The 18,855-nt window shown below is 41.0% G+C and overlaps 1 protein-coding gene across 1 annotated transcript in view; it reads left to right on the top strand.

The window, feature by feature from the left end:
• LOC117426954 (partitioning defective 3 homolog B) overlaps nucleotides 1-18,855 on the top strand; it is a 242,904-nt gene that overhangs the window by 156,667 nt on the left and 67,382 nt on the right. Inside the window, exons 17-18 of the mRNA XM_034045222.3 lie at nucleotides 1,953-2,162; nucleotides 10,182-10,407. Coding sequence (XP_033901113.3) covers nucleotides 1,953-2,162; nucleotides 10,182-10,407 — 436 coding nt within the window. The remainder of the gene's footprint in view (nucleotides 1-1,952; nucleotides 2,163-10,181; nucleotides 10,408-18,855) is intronic.

Below are 18,855 nucleotides of genomic sequence, written 5' to 3'. Positions count from 1 at the left end.
TAGGCTGTTTTTGGCCAGTCTACTAATAGAGATGAAAACAGCAAACATTTTTGTACTTGACTTTGTAGTTTTGCTTTACATTATACTACAGCCAATGCTACACATGGCTGTGAAAATGCAACAGGCAAATAACTGGTATTTTCCCAGCCATTTGAAGTATGACTATCAAGTCAGTTTAAACACACTTATCAACCTGGCATCAATTCACCAAGGGTATATACAGCATAGCCATCACCTGGTGTCAGTTTGAAGTGAACAGTTATTACCATCTTGAGAATTCTCAGCTTGGTCTTAATGTGTTTATGGAGCTATGAAGTGTGAATCATACCTTGGAACTTTCAGGTCAGTTAATAAACAATTCACTTAATGTGAGAGTGAAATGAAAGCCCCAGTTTTATGGCATTGTTGCACTGTGCATATGCTCAGAGTTAAGCAAAGCCATATGTAGAGAGAGTTTGGCCACAATGTAAATCAATGAGGTACAAAAACATTTTATTTGTAGTTATAAGTTCTTAAAATCGCATTTAAAAAATTGTGGCTGGGTTAATTTTTATTAAAAGGAAATATTACCGGTCGATCATCTGTTGTAATTTGAGCATTAACCCTTTGCTAAATTGATTTTGTTTCTTCATTATAAGACTGACAAGCCGGTAGAAAAGCCACCTTGAATGTTTATACTTTGTATTGATTTGTATTTATTTATTAATATATTAAAGTTTATTTTTTATGTTAACTAATAATATATCACAATAATATTCAATAAAATCAGCACCGTAAGACAAGCTGTTCACTGTTCCTGCTACCGATCAGATGAGTGAACAGCACATCATTGTATTTATCAGGAGAGACGATGTAAATTAGGCTAATACTTTTTTTTTTTCCTTCACAAACAAATTAAAAAATTCACTTCACTATATATCATCAGAATATTATGAGTACATTTTGTTCAACCAATATTTAAAAGTTCCTTTCTTTTTTATTTTCATTTTCAGTTATTTCAAACTCTTACAAAGTTAAATAAATCAACAGGACACTTTTGACACTATTTTGAATGATTGTAGTTTGTTTGTATATTTGGAAATTAGAAGTTGTTGTAAGTTATATTAAAACATTGTCTTCTACTTGCCTGCCAGAGTAGCCTAAGTACTGTTTTGCTGGTTGGCTTCTGAGCTATGATAGAAACTGTATGAAGTGTTGTTTTTTTTAATTTTTTTTTTTTTAGAAAGTTTATTATTACAAGGGAATTGGTGAAATGTTGAATCTTCCCAGATTACAGCAGCGCATAAAGGCATGACGAAACGCAATTTTCATTTTTTTCAAAAATACTGCTGTTTGGGTACAGTCCCCATAGTAACTTTGGTGACAACATGGCGCCTGTGCCGCCGATTTTAGGTCACGTGAAAGGGATTGACCAATCACCTGTGGGGATTCGCCGATCAAGAAAGATCAAAGGTTGACCAAACTCTCTCTATAGAAGTGATCTTGGAATTGTATTTCTGTTTGTATGTTAGTAATGTATAACTCTAAACACTGTTAGCAGATGCACACAATGCTGGCCTACTATAAAATGGTTCAGGCTCTAGGGATGGCACTACAAACAAATAATAGTTGAAAGAGGAAAACAGCCCAGTATCTGCAATAGAGGATGAACAAAAAAAAAAGGTGTAGACGTCTCAGCTTGTTTAAAATCTTTTCCAACAAAGAAAACGCTGATCTGGTAGGAAAAACTGTGCCAGTCTGTGTGCAGTACTGTACAATCTCAGACGATTTAGTCACCATGAAAAACAAGCTCTACAAAAAAGTCAAAACTGTTGAATTTTGCAATGGTATAAGTGTACTTTCTTTATCTAGAACCTGCTGTTATGTATTTTATTTTGTGTTGTAAACTGGTGAATGAAGACCATCCCTTCTGTAACAAGTTTAGCAACGCATCATTTTTTATTTATTTACAGGCTTTTCTCCCGGTCGAGACGTTGGTCCAACCTTGGGTTTGAAGAAGTCCAGCTCTCTGGAGAGCTTGCAGACAGCTGTAGCCGCGGTCAGGAAGAATGATGTGCCCTTCCACAGACCAAGGCCTCACATGGTGCGGGGGCGAGGCTGTAATGAGAGCTTCCGGACTGCCATCGACAAATCCTACGATGGCCCTCCAGAAATGGAAGATGGTACGTTTTTAACTGAAAACATATCATTAAAAACACCTCATCATTCTGAGTTAAAACTCTTAAGCAACTATGTGAAGCTAATTCCCTTGTCTGTGTGTTATAAGTTTAAAATTTAAAAGTTTCATATTGATATAAGGATGACAGTGGGTTCCTTTGGGTGGGGAATTTTATGGGTTTGTTCGACTTTCCACATGGTAAATGGCATGTGGTTACGCTGTCTTTGAAAAGCAAAACACTTAATCAAAATGCTGACTCCTATCATATCATGTGTTTGCCAGACCAATCCAATGCAGTTTGTTTGTTTTTTCTTTCACACAAAAAAGTGGTACATTTCCGTAAATTATGGGAATTTCAAACACCCAGTACATTTTCCAAATTAACCTTTTTTTTGTTTTGTTTTTTGTTTGTTTTGTTTTGCTCAGGATGTGTTGATTTATGGGGTAATTGGAAATCCTGTGAGAAAAGGGTTGAGCTTAAACATAAGTGAATTTGACCACATCAAAACAAGCAACCTGAAGGAGCCTCTGCAGCTGACAGTCCTGCCTGCATGTGCTCCCCGGGACTAATGGGTGGTTTGAAAAGGAATCTGTCATGAACCAGAAACTATGTTACTGTAGTTTCAAGATCTGATTCTCGCGGATAAAGCATGCATCATTCTCTACCAAACACAAAAACACAGATAATTTAGTGAATTTAATGGGAAAAAAAATCTGCTTTAAAAAAAATCTTCTTTAGGAGAGAATGCTTGACCATGTGTCTGTTAAACTTTTATTTCTGGTTGAAACCATTCATTCTGCCAGATGATTATGGTTAACTACTGTAGATGGATGTTTAACTAATGCACCTGTTGTATTGTAAAAAAACAAACGACTCGAACAACGTGTTACAGTAAACTAACAGTACGCTTTATTCATGTGTTTTTCTAACTCCAGCATCGTATCTCTCTGCCGTAAACCAGCACGCCCACTCACCTACGGCAACACCAACAATCCACACCGCACGACACCCACACACACACCCATCATGAACAGTAACAAACACAGCACAACCAAACACAACATTTCCCCCCCCTTCCCCCGCACAGAGTTTCAGGTGTGGAAAGAGGTCACAAAGTCCTGCAGGTAGCCCGGACGCTGGCGAGCCCGGCTGGGCCGTGCTGCCGGCCCAACCGGTGCGGGGCCCCCTCCATCGGTCACAGCATCTGCACTGGAGGGCCAGAAGCCGGTTCCATGATGGCCAAAGGGTACTGGCTGAGATCCAGGAGGCGGCACTTTGCGCAGCCGGCTAGCGTGCCAACGAGACCCGTCCTGGAGCTGGAACGTAGCTGGTCCCAGCCGGCGGCTGACACGAAGCGGGGAGGACCAGAAGGACTGGAGCTTGTCTCCCCGGTGGGGCCGTTTAGCTCTGACCCAGTCCGAGGCGCTTATGTCAGGCGGTTTCACTCTGCGTGCTCTGTCGAACTGCTGCTTCATGCGGCGCTGGTGCTGGCGGACCCTGGTGTGAGCAGCGGGTGCATGAGGGCGAGCCTGGGGTGGGCGCAGCCTATCCAATGGCAATTGTAGCTCTCGCCCCAACATTAGCAGCGCTGGCGAAACCCCTGTGGTAGTATGTTGGGTCGCTCTGTAATGCAGGAGGGTCTGAAGAAGAGCTGTTTGGAATGCGCAGCCTTGGGCCAGATGCGCTCGGATACCGTTCTTGAGGGTTTGATTAAACCTCTCGACCCCCCCGTTGGCCTGTGGGTGGTAGACAGCTGTGCGGATGTGCTTGATTCCCTTATTCTTGAGGAAAGTGGAGAACTCGGCAGAGACGAACTGTGGCCCATTATCAGTGGTAATGGCCCGAGGCAGCCCCCAGCAGGCGATGACAGTGTCTAAGATGTTGATTATGGTTTGGGAGGTGACTGAGCCCACTGGGAAGACTTCAGGCCATTTGGAATGGAGGTCATAGATGACCACGAGAAAGCGCTGGTGGTGGGGTACGCCATGGATTTCCCCACAGATGTCCATCTGCAGGTGTTCCCATGGTTTGGACGGCCAGGTCAGTGGTTGCAGGGGTGGTGGAGCCGGCTGTCCGGTTTTCCCGCTGAGTAGGCAGGCAGTACAGTCCCTGACCATCACCTCAACATCGTGGTCAATACCAGGCCACCAAACGAGGTCCCGACATCGCTGCTTCAATCTGACGATGCCCAGGTGTCCCTCGTGTGCCATAGCCAGCACTCGTGCCCGCAGAGCACTCGGCACTACTGTGCAGTGACCCCGGGCCACACAAGTGTCATTCCAGCACGACAGCTCCTCCTTGATCCGGGCGAATGGTGCTAGCTCGTCAGGCACCCGGGTAGGCCAGCCACCTGTGATGTAGGAGCGCAGGGTACGGAATAGGGGGTCCTCGGCCGATGCCTGCTGGAGCTCAAGGCGGGAAACTACAGCCTGGAGAGGAGTGTGCAACAGCTGAATCAGGTCATCTTCCGTGTCTGCAAGCTGGCCGGCAGGGTCAGGAGCGATGACGGCTCTGGAGAGAAGGTCTGCTACCACGTTGTCACGGCCCGGGGTGAACTGGAGCTTAAAGTTGTACTGTTGCAGACGACCCGCCCACCTGTACAGCCGGAGCGGTCTGTGTCCTGTGCCTGAGGTGGACATCAAGGCTGTGAGAGCCTGGTGGTCCGTGCGGAGCGTGAACGCCCGGCCATAGAGGTACATGTGCCAGCGTTCACATGCCCAGACACATGCCAACGCCTCACGCTCCCCAACCGAGTACTTCTGCTCGGTAGGGCTCAATGCTCGAGAGGCGAAAGCAATAGGCCTCTCTGTTCCATCCTGGAGTTGAGAGAGGACAGCACCCAGCGCCGAGGCAGAGGCGTCACAGGTGACCAAGGTTGGGCTTGCGAGGTCAAAGTGTGCCAGGATGGGTGCAGTGGTGAGCTGGCGCTTCAGCAGGCGCACGGCCTCCCGGCAGTCAACAGTCCAGATCCAGGGAGCCTCCTTCTTAAGCAGCTGACGCAGGGGTGATGTTGTGGCTGAGTACTGCGGCAGGAAGCGGAGGTAGTACGCATTCCCAAGAAGGAGGCGAGCTGTGCAGCCGATGTGGGCTCTGGAATGCGGTGGATCGCGTCCACATTAGACTGCAATGGGAAGATGCCGTGTGCCGACAGCCGGAACCCCACAAACTCGATTTCCGGCACGGAAAAGACGCACTTCTCCTCGTTGAGCGTGAGGTTGTGCTTGGCCAGCATGCGGAACACCTGGCAGAGGCGCTCATCATGGGTAGAGGCGTTGGGGCCGTGCACCACAATGTCATCAAGATAGAGAGACACGCCCGGGACGCCGGCGAAGATGGAGGACATGATCTTTTGAAAGCAGCTGGGTGCCGAGCTCAGACCGAAGGGCATGCGGGTGTAGCGGAAAACACCAGCGTGTGTAAGAAAAGCAGTGAGGTCCCTGCTGCTAGGGTGTAAGGGTACCTGGAGGTAGCCCTGGCGTAAGTCCAGTTTACTAAAAACTGTGGAACCGTAAAAGTGGGTGGTGAGCTCCTCCACTGTTGGAAGCGGGTATTTGTCCGGGATGATGGCCGTGTTCACAGCTCTCAGATCCACACAGATGCGGAGCCCCCCCGACTTCTTCTTTGCTATCACCAGGTTTGATATCCAGGGTGAAGCGTTGATGGGCTCAATAATCCCAGAATCCAGTAGGGCCTTCAGTTCAGTCGACACTTGATCCCGCAGGGCGAGGGGAATGTGGCGCAGTGGCTGGATCACTGGGGTCACCGCAGGGTCGACCTTGGGTTGGTGAGTGAAGGCGGAGAGGCAGCCCAAGCCAACAAACAGCGCCGGCCACTGGCGTTGCTGGGGGGAGGCAACCAGTAGGATCTCCGTGCCGGAGTTGTCGGTCAATGAGAAACCGAGCCCCATGAAGAGGTCAAGACCCAGGAGGTTGGCCCCCTTGCGTGTGACGTGGAATGGGAAGGCTGGCAGAGCCCTGGTGCCATAGCGCACTGGCAGCTGGAGGGAGCCCAGGACTTAGATTCTAGTATGTCCATAGCCACTCAGAGCGGTGGAGGGGCGCTGAAGGGGCAGGTGCGAGAAAAACTGTTTGTAGGTGTCGAAATTAAGCAGAGACACCTTGGCCCCAGTGTCCAAGAGCAGGGGAAGGCAGACATCCCTGAGATATACGGCACAAGTCTTAAAGCCAGTAGGGTTGGAGAGCACAGTGTGGATTGTAGCTGGTGCTGGTGCTGCTGCTGGGGTGGACCGACACCACCTGGCAAAGTGGTTCAATTTATTACAGTTTCTGCAGGTTTTCCCCCGTGCTGGGCAGTCAGGGGCTCTGGACTCATGCCTGTTGGACCCACAGTTTCCACAACGCTGCCTAAAACGAGCAGGAAGTTGCTGCGCTTGTTGGACAGGGAAACCAGGTTCTGTGTCCTGTTGCAGTAAGGCAGGCTGAACTTTCTGCACTGTAAGTTCAGTAGTTATAGCAACAGAGTGAGCCCCAGTAATTTTAGCAGCACAGGCAACAGCAGACTCTACTTGGCACGCTAATTGAATGGCTTTAGCCAAAGTTAACTCATCAGATTCGACTAACAGTCTCTCACGCACTTGCGCACTGGAGGTTTTCTCAATAAGTAAGTCCCGAATCATTTCGTCATACAGTGCTCCGAATTTACATGGCAGCGCCAATTCACGCAATGCAGCTGTATATTGGAGAATGGACTCACCCGGCCGCTGGCCCCGCTGTCTGAAGTTGAAACGCCGGAGGAGGACGCTCTGTGTGGCGGCAAAATGCCCCTGGAGTGCAGCGACAGCTTCAGCGTATGTGTCAGCCGGTCCCAAAGTTGAAAAGACGCGCTGTCCCTCAGTCCCCAGGCAGTGCAGCAGCAGGGCGCGCTTGCGGGCATCGCTCACATCAGCCAGACCGAGAGCAAGCAGGTACGTCTGGAAAGACGAAAGCCAGCGAGTCCAGGGAACAGGCGGCTCGCCAGGTAGAGCCAGGAAGACCGGCGGGGGTGAAAGTGAAACTTCAGCCATCCTTGTCGCCAATGTTGTATTGTAAAAAAACAAACGACTCGAACAACGTGTTACAGTAAACTAACAGTACGCTTTATTCATGTGTTTTTCTAACTCCAGCATCGTATCTCTCTGCCGTAAACCAGCACGCCCACTCACCTACGGCAACACCAACAATCCACACCGCACGACACCCACACACACACCCATCATGAACAGTAACAAACACAGCACAACCAAACACAACAGCACCCTCATCTAAATCTAGGTTTTACTGCTTTCTGCATAAGTTCCCATATTGCAGATATGTGTGGTCTCACCGAGTTTAATTTCAACAACACCCAAAGTGATGGTCTTATCTTCACGGATAAGAACCAATCGGATGCAATCCAAAAAAAGCTGCAGTGTCACAGCTCAATATTAAAATAGTGAGTTTGACAATTACAGCTTTCGGGACTATCTGTCCCTTCATCAGGTGAAAACGGACTTTGAGAAGAACATTTTTTTTTTTTTTTATAAAATCGAATATGCGCAGCACAATACAGAACAGTCAAAGATATAAATAATTTGATATTAAATTGTAAAAGGCTACATTCAGCAATCTGTATTGATGTTATCAACGTTGGCTAATGTTCATGCCAGAAGCTGTTCACCATCATTAACACATTTTTTAATTTAATTTAATTTTAATTTAATTTAATATCAATTTTGCATAACCCACACAAACCAACATTGTATTAGTTGTAAGTGTTAAATAACTGCATGACAGGAAGATCATGGGCTGGCATTGATAGTCACTGGCCTCTCGGACAAGGCTGCATACCAATAAACATCACTCTGTCCTTGTTCGTGTGTGTAACAGCCGCAGGGCAAAACACATGCTTTGTGCTTTCACATGGAAAGTTGCCTGGGATGATATTTATCATGTAAAACTTTTTTTATATTTACGTCCACAAAAAAAAAAAAACATATACACAAAAATAATTGCCTAACAAAAAACAGAACTGGCAAGGCATGACAATTGTATTGACATATGAGTATAACCATCAATGTTATTTCAGGCTTTGTCACGGCTCTTTGTTTACCAACAAGGCAGTAGAAGTCATGTTTACCAGTATGTTGTTTCACCTCTGTGTTTAAAAAAAATCAAAGAAGCAGAAAAAGAATCCACACAATGAAGGTTTTTTCTTTCTTTCTTTTTTTTTTTTGTTCTACTCATGGAAAAATGTCAACTTATCTGGGGTGTCTTGGAGTATGTATAAGACTGCAGTGTTAACAGTGCGTAGGGTGCTTTTGTTAGACCTGTTGTGTCGGGTAGACTACACGTCTCCTGAGGTGAGTGTTTGACTCTGATGAGCTGAAGTGGCAGCTCCTGGTAAGTGATCCATTTCTGTCCCAATAATTGGGGCTGCTGTGAACGGTAAACAGACGTTGCCTGTTGAGTTGCATGCCTGTGTGTTGCGAATGGGATTTAACTGCCTGGGGTAGAGTCTGAGTGGTGTTAGCCCACTGGTCCACTCCATTTCTCCAGTTGAGGATTGTCAGGGGCATCCTGAAAGTACTGATTGAGATAGCTAGGCATTGTCCTCATTTCTAGCCTCATTTCTTCAACATTTCCGCTCTTGTGATTTTAGTTCTTGTAAAAGGTGAGGGACAATGGCTTCAGTCAGGGACATTGTCAGTGCATGTCATGAGAGCTTTCCATGCAGCTTTAAAAGAGCACACCTAACTTCACGTGAACATCCCCCAGCCATTCAGTCCTCTGCCTCTTTCCATTAGTTTGACTACCACAGGTTATATTTGTAAAAATAAAACCCTGTGTTTGCCCACTTGCACAATTTTACTAACTTTAAGTTTTTAGGACTTTGCGTCCTTTTTTTAATGTGAGAATCCTCTTAAATAATTTCAGTCTTCAATATGTTGTTTAGAATTATGAAAGATGATACTGTTAAAAGATGGAGCTCAATGTCATTTCTGTAAATACTGTATACCCTACCCATAGTTTAAAGGTGTAACAACTTCCTTAATAAATATTACATTTTTGGCCGTCGCTTGTAGGCAAAATTCCCGCCAGAGACCCTTTGTGTTTTTGTTTTGTGATGAGGACCAAAGTGACCTTAGCTGGATTAAGATGTAGTGCCTCTACCCCCTTCAAACAGCCTATGACAGTCTAGCCAGGAATAAACAGAGTCACATGAAGAAGAATGATCTAGCTTGCACAACTAAGAAAAATCATATTTAATTTCAGCGGTTGTAAACCGGAAAGGAGATGTTAATAATAACAGAGTAGCCCTTATGTTTTTAGACATGATTTACCTTTTTATTTTCCTGAGCTGGAACACCAGAGGTCCAAGTAGATTTGCATCTGTTACTTGCACTTAAATGACCAGCTGATAAAGCAAAACAACACAGTAAAATAAAATCTGTGATTTGGGGAAACAGCATGAGATGGATAGTTCACTGCAGCCAATCGCACTTTAGAAGGACAGTAACAGATGGCTGTGTCAGCAGCACTGAAAATATGAGCATTTCCCATTCTCTGTGTATATAATTAACCAAAACCTAGTTCGGAAAATAACCTATTTAACACTAGAATGACCTGAATAAAGAGGTATCATATTTTCTTATGGATTTCTAGTTAAAAATTAATTAATTAAATTAATTAATAATCTACAAGTGATGGTCTTTAATTTTAAAGCAGTGGTTTTGTTTTGGCAGTTGCATGCATTTGAGAAACAAGGGGAACATGGAGACAAAATTAATACAACTGCCATCATTAGCACTAATGATGGCAGACAAGCAAGAAAAGTTTAAGAAAAGAAATATACAGAAATTGTTTAAGTGCAGCAGTTTTTCTGTGTGTTATTTTTCAGAAAATAGACTAATTGTATACACTACTACCAAGATTTGTAAATGCTTTATTACATTTGTTACCTATTTTAATAAAAATAAAAATGCAAGTATTTTGTGGCTATACCATTTTGCCACTAAAGAATACATTTCCTTTCATTTCTGAACAGATGGATTGTCTGATGCGAGTTCAGGCCGTGATACCCCAGCCAGCGGATCTTCACGACAGGGCTTCAGAGACACAGACGAAGCCAAGAAAGACAAGAAGAAGAAAAACAAAGACAAGAAAAAAGAAAAATTGAAAGACAAAGTAAAAGAGAAAGACAAGAAAAGGGCTGAAGATGCAGAGGAGCAGGAGAAGAAAAGCAAAAAGAAAGGGTTTGGTGCAATGCTGAGGTACGTTGGGTAGTCTGTTATTATCTAGGAATGCACAGACACTTCACTTTGAATCCATACATAGCCATACATAACAGAAGATGCTGGGATTTCTCATGGCTGCCTGACAAGCATAATTTCTCCATCCTTTACCTGTAAACATGTTAATTCCATGAAGTATGCCCTGAAGAATTTCTGATCAGCTTGCAGAAATACACAGAAAAGCTGTATCTTTGCAGGCTATTGCTGGATAACCCTGACACATACAGTGCATACCAAGTAACATATTAACAGTGACAATGCAAGTCATTATTAAAATTAAAGACACACAATCAGATAGTTTTACCAAGACTCCTAAGAGCAATGTGCATGAAGATTTGTTTGCAAGTATTTTTCTTTCATTTACAGTTGATTTTTTTTTTTCTTTCATAAAAAAATGTCCACATGTACAGTAAACCAGGCTCACTGTTCTGTCGTGTTTTACAGTAACTATCAGTATTTATTGACTTCCCAGTATTTGTATTTATTTATTTATTTATTTTGTTGTTGTTTTTACAAATAGCTTAATTAAAGTCAAAACCAGTAAATTGTGACAGACAATTACTGTTTTAAATGTATTAATTCAACTGGATGCTCTGTTTTGCACTACTCCATTCTGTAATTATTTTCTTTTAGCAGTGCGCAGAATCTGCAAACTATTTAGCCCATGGTTTTTTGCCTAGCCTGCTGTAGTTTAGCATAGACCAGCCTAACGCCAAGCAAGTATAATACTGTCAATGCTCACACTTCATTCAGTTTATGCTGTTGGAGGAGGTACCTTGGTCTTCATTACATACTGAAAACTAGCTTGTTCAATCTTAATATGCAATTTGTGACTGTGTTCTCTGAAATGCATTTTTTTTATGTTTATCAATCACGTTTATTTTAAATCTGGACCATCTACTATGATGTACACGTACATCACATTGTAATAATACAAAAAACATTACGAAGCTGTAAACATGCACATTGCAGTCTTTAATTTGCTATAGCATGCTACCAACCTTATACCTACCTTATGCCAGGAATTTAATATATGCAGAGTGGATACCATAATGTAGTGGAACTGACTGTAATTAAAGCGTACTGCAGGCTTGCTCATATTTGTACAGTTTGTGGTTTTGCAGAGATAAGCAGTTATTAGGAAAGTTGGTAGTGCAGACTTGGCAACCTAATGGAAATGCTATTGAAGACACTATCTTATTGCAGTGGTAATTTAACAATAAAGCCCCTTTCACACTGGCACGCCTATTCGGGTCTGGACGCAGGTTCTGGCTACCAGGGTCACAATCCTGGGTCGTACTCAGAGTGACCCGGGTACCAGCGACTCACCTCAGGATGTGGGTCGACATGCCATATTTTTGTTGATTGAGACACAGCATGAGCCAGATTGCAGCAGGGATGAAGAAACATTTGCTTTAATCAACATTTGGGCCAACGGTTCAGTCCAGAGAAGCTTGGGTGGAAGCGTCAGTAACAAGCTGCTTCCGGGGCATTGATACGCTCATTGAGTACTTGCGTCTGTCACCCAGGTCAACCCTGCTTTATCAAAAGCAGTGTGAAATCACATAGCCGACCTGGTAGAACATGCCAGTGTGAAAGGGGCTTAAGACGCAGCATAGTGACCTGTTTCATAATGTTACCCACTGGGCCTGCCACATGTGTCTGTCATGCCATATGTGGAGGGACTTGCTACTTTTAGATGTCAATAAAGATGTGTTGTTGTCAGGGTTTTCCACTCTTTGTAGTGACAAGCTCATTCAGGCTACAACAATGTAGAAAATATTTGGATAAAGAAAAAAAATGGCATCAGTTAAATGTTTCTATAAAAAAAAAACAGCTGTACAAATAAAATGTATGTGTTATTGACATACCAATACATTAGAAAAACACTGCATTTCAAGAAATAACAATGAAAATGATATCATTGCGCCTCATTTTTATTTTCCCATAGTTACTATTAGATTACTGTATTTTCTGTCTCTTTGCCACAGAGTTCTATGAATTATTTTTATATATATGATGATTTTGTATACCCCATTATTATACCCCATGAGCTCAATGAAAATATGTGGGTCTGGTATTGCTCATGAATATAAACACTGCATTTATCACTAAATTATTTATTAAAAACGACGGTCTCAAATAGGCTCTGTTTTATAGGTTTCATTTTCTTTCATTTACACACCACCTGCTATGCAGAGTGTGCCTGAGGCATTATTACTTGAATCATTTTCTTTCTAACTTAGTAGCTGAACCAGCCATTGTCATTTATCATGGTCAGAGTATTATCTCAAGATGGCTATGGGACAATAGATGTCTGCTCAGATGCATTTGCATTTACTTCAATAACAGATTTACAATCAGACTTAAAACAGAGGCAGACCCTTACCCAAGCCTACAAATGGGATGAACTTGTTCACTTGTCCTGCATCTTTTGAATGTATATCTCTGTCTATTTGATGTCGTATTGTGTCCACCCAGGTCTGTCTTGCAATGGTTTATTGTTTACCAGTGTTACATACCCATGAATCTAAAAATGTTCCAATTAAGTCCAAACAAAACTAAGTCAATTTCTTGTTTTTCTTTACTTTTAGCACTCAAGTAAGTGCTTAGTGAATCAGGTCCATTGTGTTGCAATCATTATTTTAATTGTTTTACTTTCTTATCTGATTAAAAAAGTACTGTATTTGATTGGATTGAATGATATACTTTTGGCTGACAGTATATAAAGTAGCTTGCTCCCCTAAAACCACAACAAACATGAGCCTTCCAGCACACTGAAGATACAGGAAACTAATTTTCTTAATCTTCATCTTCAAGTGTGTACATCTGTCTTTGGCAGCAGATTGAAATGGTAGAACTGATGCAGGAGGGTTTTGGAATAGCCTATTCAGTGTGTCAGCTGAAAGCACTGCCCTGGCACAATAACTGGCTCAATAAGAGTAATTCCTGTATTGTAGGAAGAGTCAGAGGACGGGAACATGTTTGTCCATTTTCTTTCCTTTTTTTATTATTATTTATTTCCTAGCAGATGCCCTTACCCAACAATATAATAGCATTGTTTTGGCTTAAATTAAAATGTCAAAACAATGTGCTGCTGTTGTTAAATCTAGTCCAAGAAGAGAAAAGCGCAGATAAGTACTATAAAGTGCCATAATTTCCTGTTGAAAATCATTCCGACAGTGGTAAAGAATTGCAAGCTTCCTATTGTGCTACAAAGAATATGATGTCCTAGCCCTGTGTTTTTACACTTAAAAATGTAACAAAAACCTGACTGTTAATTGTGGGGGCACATGATGAGGGTTTATTGTGAATTGTATGCAAAGTTATTTAGGCACATTATGTCTGGTCTCAAATGAAAAAAGAAAAATGGTTTTCCGTTTGCATTATATGGAATCTTAAAATAAAAAGCAAAGCTTTTGAAAACTGCCTCTAACAAAACTTAGAAACTGTATCTGCATCCCCAAATAATGCGCAAACCGGTCATGAATTGCTGTAATTGAAGGTCTTTTTTGTGTTGTTCATTTTTAAGGTGACCAGATGTCCCATTTTGGGCGGGACAGTCCCACTTTTGGAACACTGGTCCCAGTGTCCCCAGAACCTTTCTTGGGACGCTCATTTCATCCCGTTATTTATTTATTTATTTTCCCCAGAGCATCGTCACGCTGGTAACAGAAATTACAGAATATTGAATTTTCATGCAGGCTGCTGTGTTTCTGCCATATATAACTTATTACAGTACAACACTTGATGTGACTAAAGAAGGTTGAATGATCAGTAGCATTAAAAAGCGGCTGTACAGCGCCGTGTAAATCTGGAGAATTACTGAACAGTCATCGTTCATATTTGCAACCAATCACAGAGAATTATGGGCGGGTTAATCCACTGACTGCTGCTAAAATGAACTGGTGGCTCTCGCTGAGTGAAGAGGTTAGACTACTGTAATCTAACAATAACGGCTCATACAGGTACCACTGTATTGTGTTGGAATTATTCTCTTCATCCATGATATTTGTATAACTGCGTGCAAACGACTTTGCTTCGTGTGTAGCTATAGGTGTGTAGATGTAGGCTATCACATTACCATGACATGTTTACAATGCAGTGCACTGAAGCTTGTCATGGTTTGAACACTTTGTGCATCAAAATAGCCCATCACAGAAATAGGAGGGGCTGTACAATGTGACAAAAGTATTTGGAAACATGTTTTCTATTGAAATAAGTATGTATTCACTTTCAGTTCACCACAGGTACCCTCTAAGAAACATATGTTAGTGAATAATACAAAATAATTTATGAACTAGTTATTTTTTACATTTGTAAAATTCATATTGTAAAAATATTTTACAAGTTTCAGAATTTTTTTATTTTATTTTTTTTATTTCTTTAAGTATACATGTTATGTTGTTTTTAGCAATAAGTTTCAGGTCTCCTGGTGCCAATTTAATTTATTAAAAATATATATTTACATTGATAGTTGAGTACTGTATATGATACAAATAGTTTAAAACAATTGCAAAAAAACAACCATGTCCTCGTTTCATTTGACCTTTCTTTAAAAAGATATGAGAAAATTGAGACAATGGAGTAATCATATTTAAGATTAATGCTCTCTGTGATAGCTCTATAAAGTATTTTACTTTATCACAGCTTTTAGTGTAATAGAAGAAAAGCAATGATCCAATCAGAAACTGCAATAGAAAACATATGCAGAACAAATACCATGTCATATTAAATGGTAAGAAATGCTATATTTAGAAAAAAGAAAATAGATTATATGAAGTAACCATTTAATGAATAGAAATATTGAGATATGTAATGTTTACATGCAGGAAGGGCCTGGTTTGCAGATTGGACACTGGAGGATAGCATAGAGATAGAGTGAGATGGAAAGTGGAAATCAAAGAGAGAAGATGCGGTTTCTTAGGCAGAAAAGGGACTAGATTTGCAGCAGTAATTGGCAATAAAATAGAATCTGAGAATTTGATATTATTGAATTGCTACTGTGTAATGTAATGACTGTCTGTTGTGTTGAAATGACATTACAAGACAAGATCATTTATTCACAAAAAAAAGTTGTTCCACTCTGAATATCACCACGAGTCTCTGCATTCACTTTCAATATGATATTAGATCAAACATTGCCAAAGTGAAGATAAAAACCCGAGATCTTCACCATAGCTTTGACGTTGGAAGTTATTTGCAATATTTCCATACTGTCCCAGTTTAAAAAGCTGGTCACCTTATTCATTTTGGCTTTACAGTTTGCATATTTCAAAGAGATTTCAGCCGTATGTTTGTAATTGTATACCTGCTGTAACAGTAAAATGGTTTGAGGGCACTGTATTTTGACAAGTCAGCTGGGTTTTATAAACTGGGTTGAAATCAAAAAACAAAAGTAAGTTTGAGAGACATAAGGTTCTTTACAAAAAGGCTTTTTATCTTTTTTTTTTAGCCTGGGGATATCCCTAGGTGACTGAAATCAGATCTAGGGTGGAGACCATCATTTCATGCATGTGTGTGTGTGTGTTACTACATTCTAAACGGGGAGGTAGTTGGGGCTGGGAAGAGGTTACAGATGGTGCTGCTTAACAATTCTCTTTTAAGCTCTGCTGCCACAGCAGAGTGACAGTGATGGAGCAGCCTCTGACTGGAATGTGCGTTTACCTGCTAAGGAACTACTCTAACACACGCAGACACTTACTGAAGTACTTTGGAATATTACATACCAGAGGACTTGCATTAACCCTTGACCTACAGACACTTGCTTTACAGAACCCCTTTCACACCCTCATAACAACCGATTTAACCTGGACCCTTGGTCCATCGTTTATTTTCTTTAAGACAAGTATTAATGCTTTGATGTTCACCTATACTGTATTTTCTGTCCACCAAGGACCTTTCCTTGTGAGCTATATCTCTCTCCAGTCACACTATTATGGCAAAAAGGTGTGTGTGGTTTGTTTTGTTAATCAGCGTTATAGGAAACGTCTAAGCAACATTGGAGATTTTAAGCTGTGCCATATTGAAAATAGAAATAGATAAGCCCAGTTCTGAAACATAATTTAAATATTGATAAGTAACTATCGTCTTTGTTTACCTTCCAAGTGTGTGCAGCAGGTGCACAGTGAGATGTGTAATGTCAGTAGGGACTCCAGCTACAGCACTGTTGATCTCCTGCAGCCATGCATAACCGATAGAAAACATATAAGCAGAGGCAATAAAGGGAAGAGTTTTTTTTTGTTTGTTTGTTTTTTTTATTTTGTTACAGTATGTCAGAGGTGTATTTAAGCTTTTGGAGAAGAGTTATGCAGAACAAGAGTAAACACATGATATTGTGTTCTATGGCATATGCGTAGGGCTAAACAAAAATATCCATCATGCAATATTTGTAGGCTTTTGAAAAATCAACAGAAAAAAAAGACAAGGAACAAATTCATAGGGTTTTGGAAGAATGTTCAGTTACATGGAAGTATATTTTTGAATACTTTTAATCCTATTTTATATGTTTTTTTATACAATGATTTTCCTGGCAAAAGCAGACCTTACAATATATTTTTAGAACACTGACTGGTAAATACAGTAATAAAAGCAGTATTTGAAGTAAAAGTAGAAAGGTCTCCCTTGCTGTGAAGTAAGTAGCACCAATAATCATAAACACTCTGACCATGAAATTACAGCTCCCCTCCCTCTTCCCCCTTTCCTTTCTTTAAGTGACTGCATTTCTTTTTCCTTTCAGGCACCAGGTGTGTTGCAAATAAGAAGTAATAAGGTGACATTCACATGTATAATGAGATGCTGGCAGTCCAGCTTGAAAGAAAACATTGCTGGATTTATGAAAGCCGGTTGGTTATAGAGAAACCAGCAAGCTCTGAACCAGGATAAGAGGGTTTTTATTTTAAACCATCAACACATGCACCTGTGTACTGCAGTTCAGGAAGCTTTTGTTGGTTAATGGAACACACTTGGAGGAACACCCGAGTATCTCCATCTGGCAGTCATAAGAATAGAGAGATCAATATTGCCTGGGACCCTTGTTGGCTGTGTTTTAATGACTCTCTGACTTAGTAAAGCAAGAGACAAAATGTATTTAAAATATATATTTTACCAAGAAACCTGCAATGAGATTTAAACAATATCTTGTTTGTGGGCATCCTGGCCTGGGGAAGTGTACACATAATACAGGAGGATTGTAAAACGTTGTATCGTTCACAGAAAGCAAAGGGAGGTTGTCATTATATAGATACACAAAATAATTAATCTGATTTAATCCCAGTATTTGATTTTGGTTTTGTGATCAGAATAGCAGTGTGTTTTACATTGCTCTTCAATTAAATCCTAAGTGGAAGTATATTGATTGCTGGCAGTTGATTAGCAAGCGAACTGTTTACAGTTTTTGTTAATGGCCTGTCTGTTCTATGTGTAAATACATCAACATGTGTACTGTGTATACAGACTTTTAAATACGAGAGCTTTATCCAGCACTTAACGGTTTACAGACAGATCTTAATCTGAAGACATTGTACAAGACTAATATGTTTTGCATGAAAAGAATGACATAAAAAGCTCAGCCTTAGTCACAGACGGCAACTGTCTCAGTCTGCAGTATTTTACACTAAAAATTCACTGCTTGCTGATTAACCTTTCCATTGTAGCTGCGACCGATTGGGTTTGGAGATTATATTGGTTTTCAGGCAAGGTGTATCTTCGTGTTCCATGATATCTGATTTCTTTTTTCTTAATTTAACTTTTGTATTGTGTTATTTAATAGATTATTTGCAAACCATATCGCTTATGTCATCTTTGACGCCTTATTGTAAAGCCCCACAAGAAACAATATTTAAAATTTTCTAATTAATTTGTAGCTTAAGGGACAACCACTTGTATACAGTATGTATGGATCACATATGTTAGTAGCTGTAATTATGCTGTTCTTGGTTAGGTGGTTGGTTCCACAGGGAATCTTTAGTTTGAAAGATAGAAATACCAGAATAACAAGGTGTTTTTGCTCATTAAAGTATTACGCTTCTGCATAGTATAGAGGATTTAAGAATTATTAGTCTGTTTTTTTCTTTTTTCTTTTTTTTTAAATGGAAGCATTAAAGTAATTACACTTTCTCATTCTATAATTTGTTCAATGTTCTATGGAAGGTAATGTTGTCTTCATTGCAAGCAAACCCGTTTATTGTAGATGTTGCTGATCACCATGGTGTGATTGCATGCTGATTTGTCTGAATCACAAAGTTCATTTCTCGCCATGCTCTTGCTTATATAGCACCCTGATGTGTTTCTAATGGCAGTGGCTGCATTCAGATCTGCATTATGTACAGCCCACTAGGTCTGTTTATGTCCACAGTTGTTTTACTGCTGTTACAAAACCCCTTGTTTTTTTATGAGCAGATGTGTGGGTTTCATTTATTTTCTTTG

The sequence above is a fragment of the Acipenser ruthenus genome, chromosome 11 (assembly GCF_902713425.1).
Source record: "Acipenser ruthenus chromosome 11, fAciRut3.2 maternal haplotype, whole genome shotgun sequence".
Classification (NCBI taxonomy): Eukaryota; Metazoa; Chordata; class Actinopteri; order Acipenseriformes; family Acipenseridae; genus Acipenser; species Acipenser ruthenus.
Note: the sequence above shows the minus strand (reverse complement) of the source record. Positions and strands in the feature narration are given on the sequence as shown.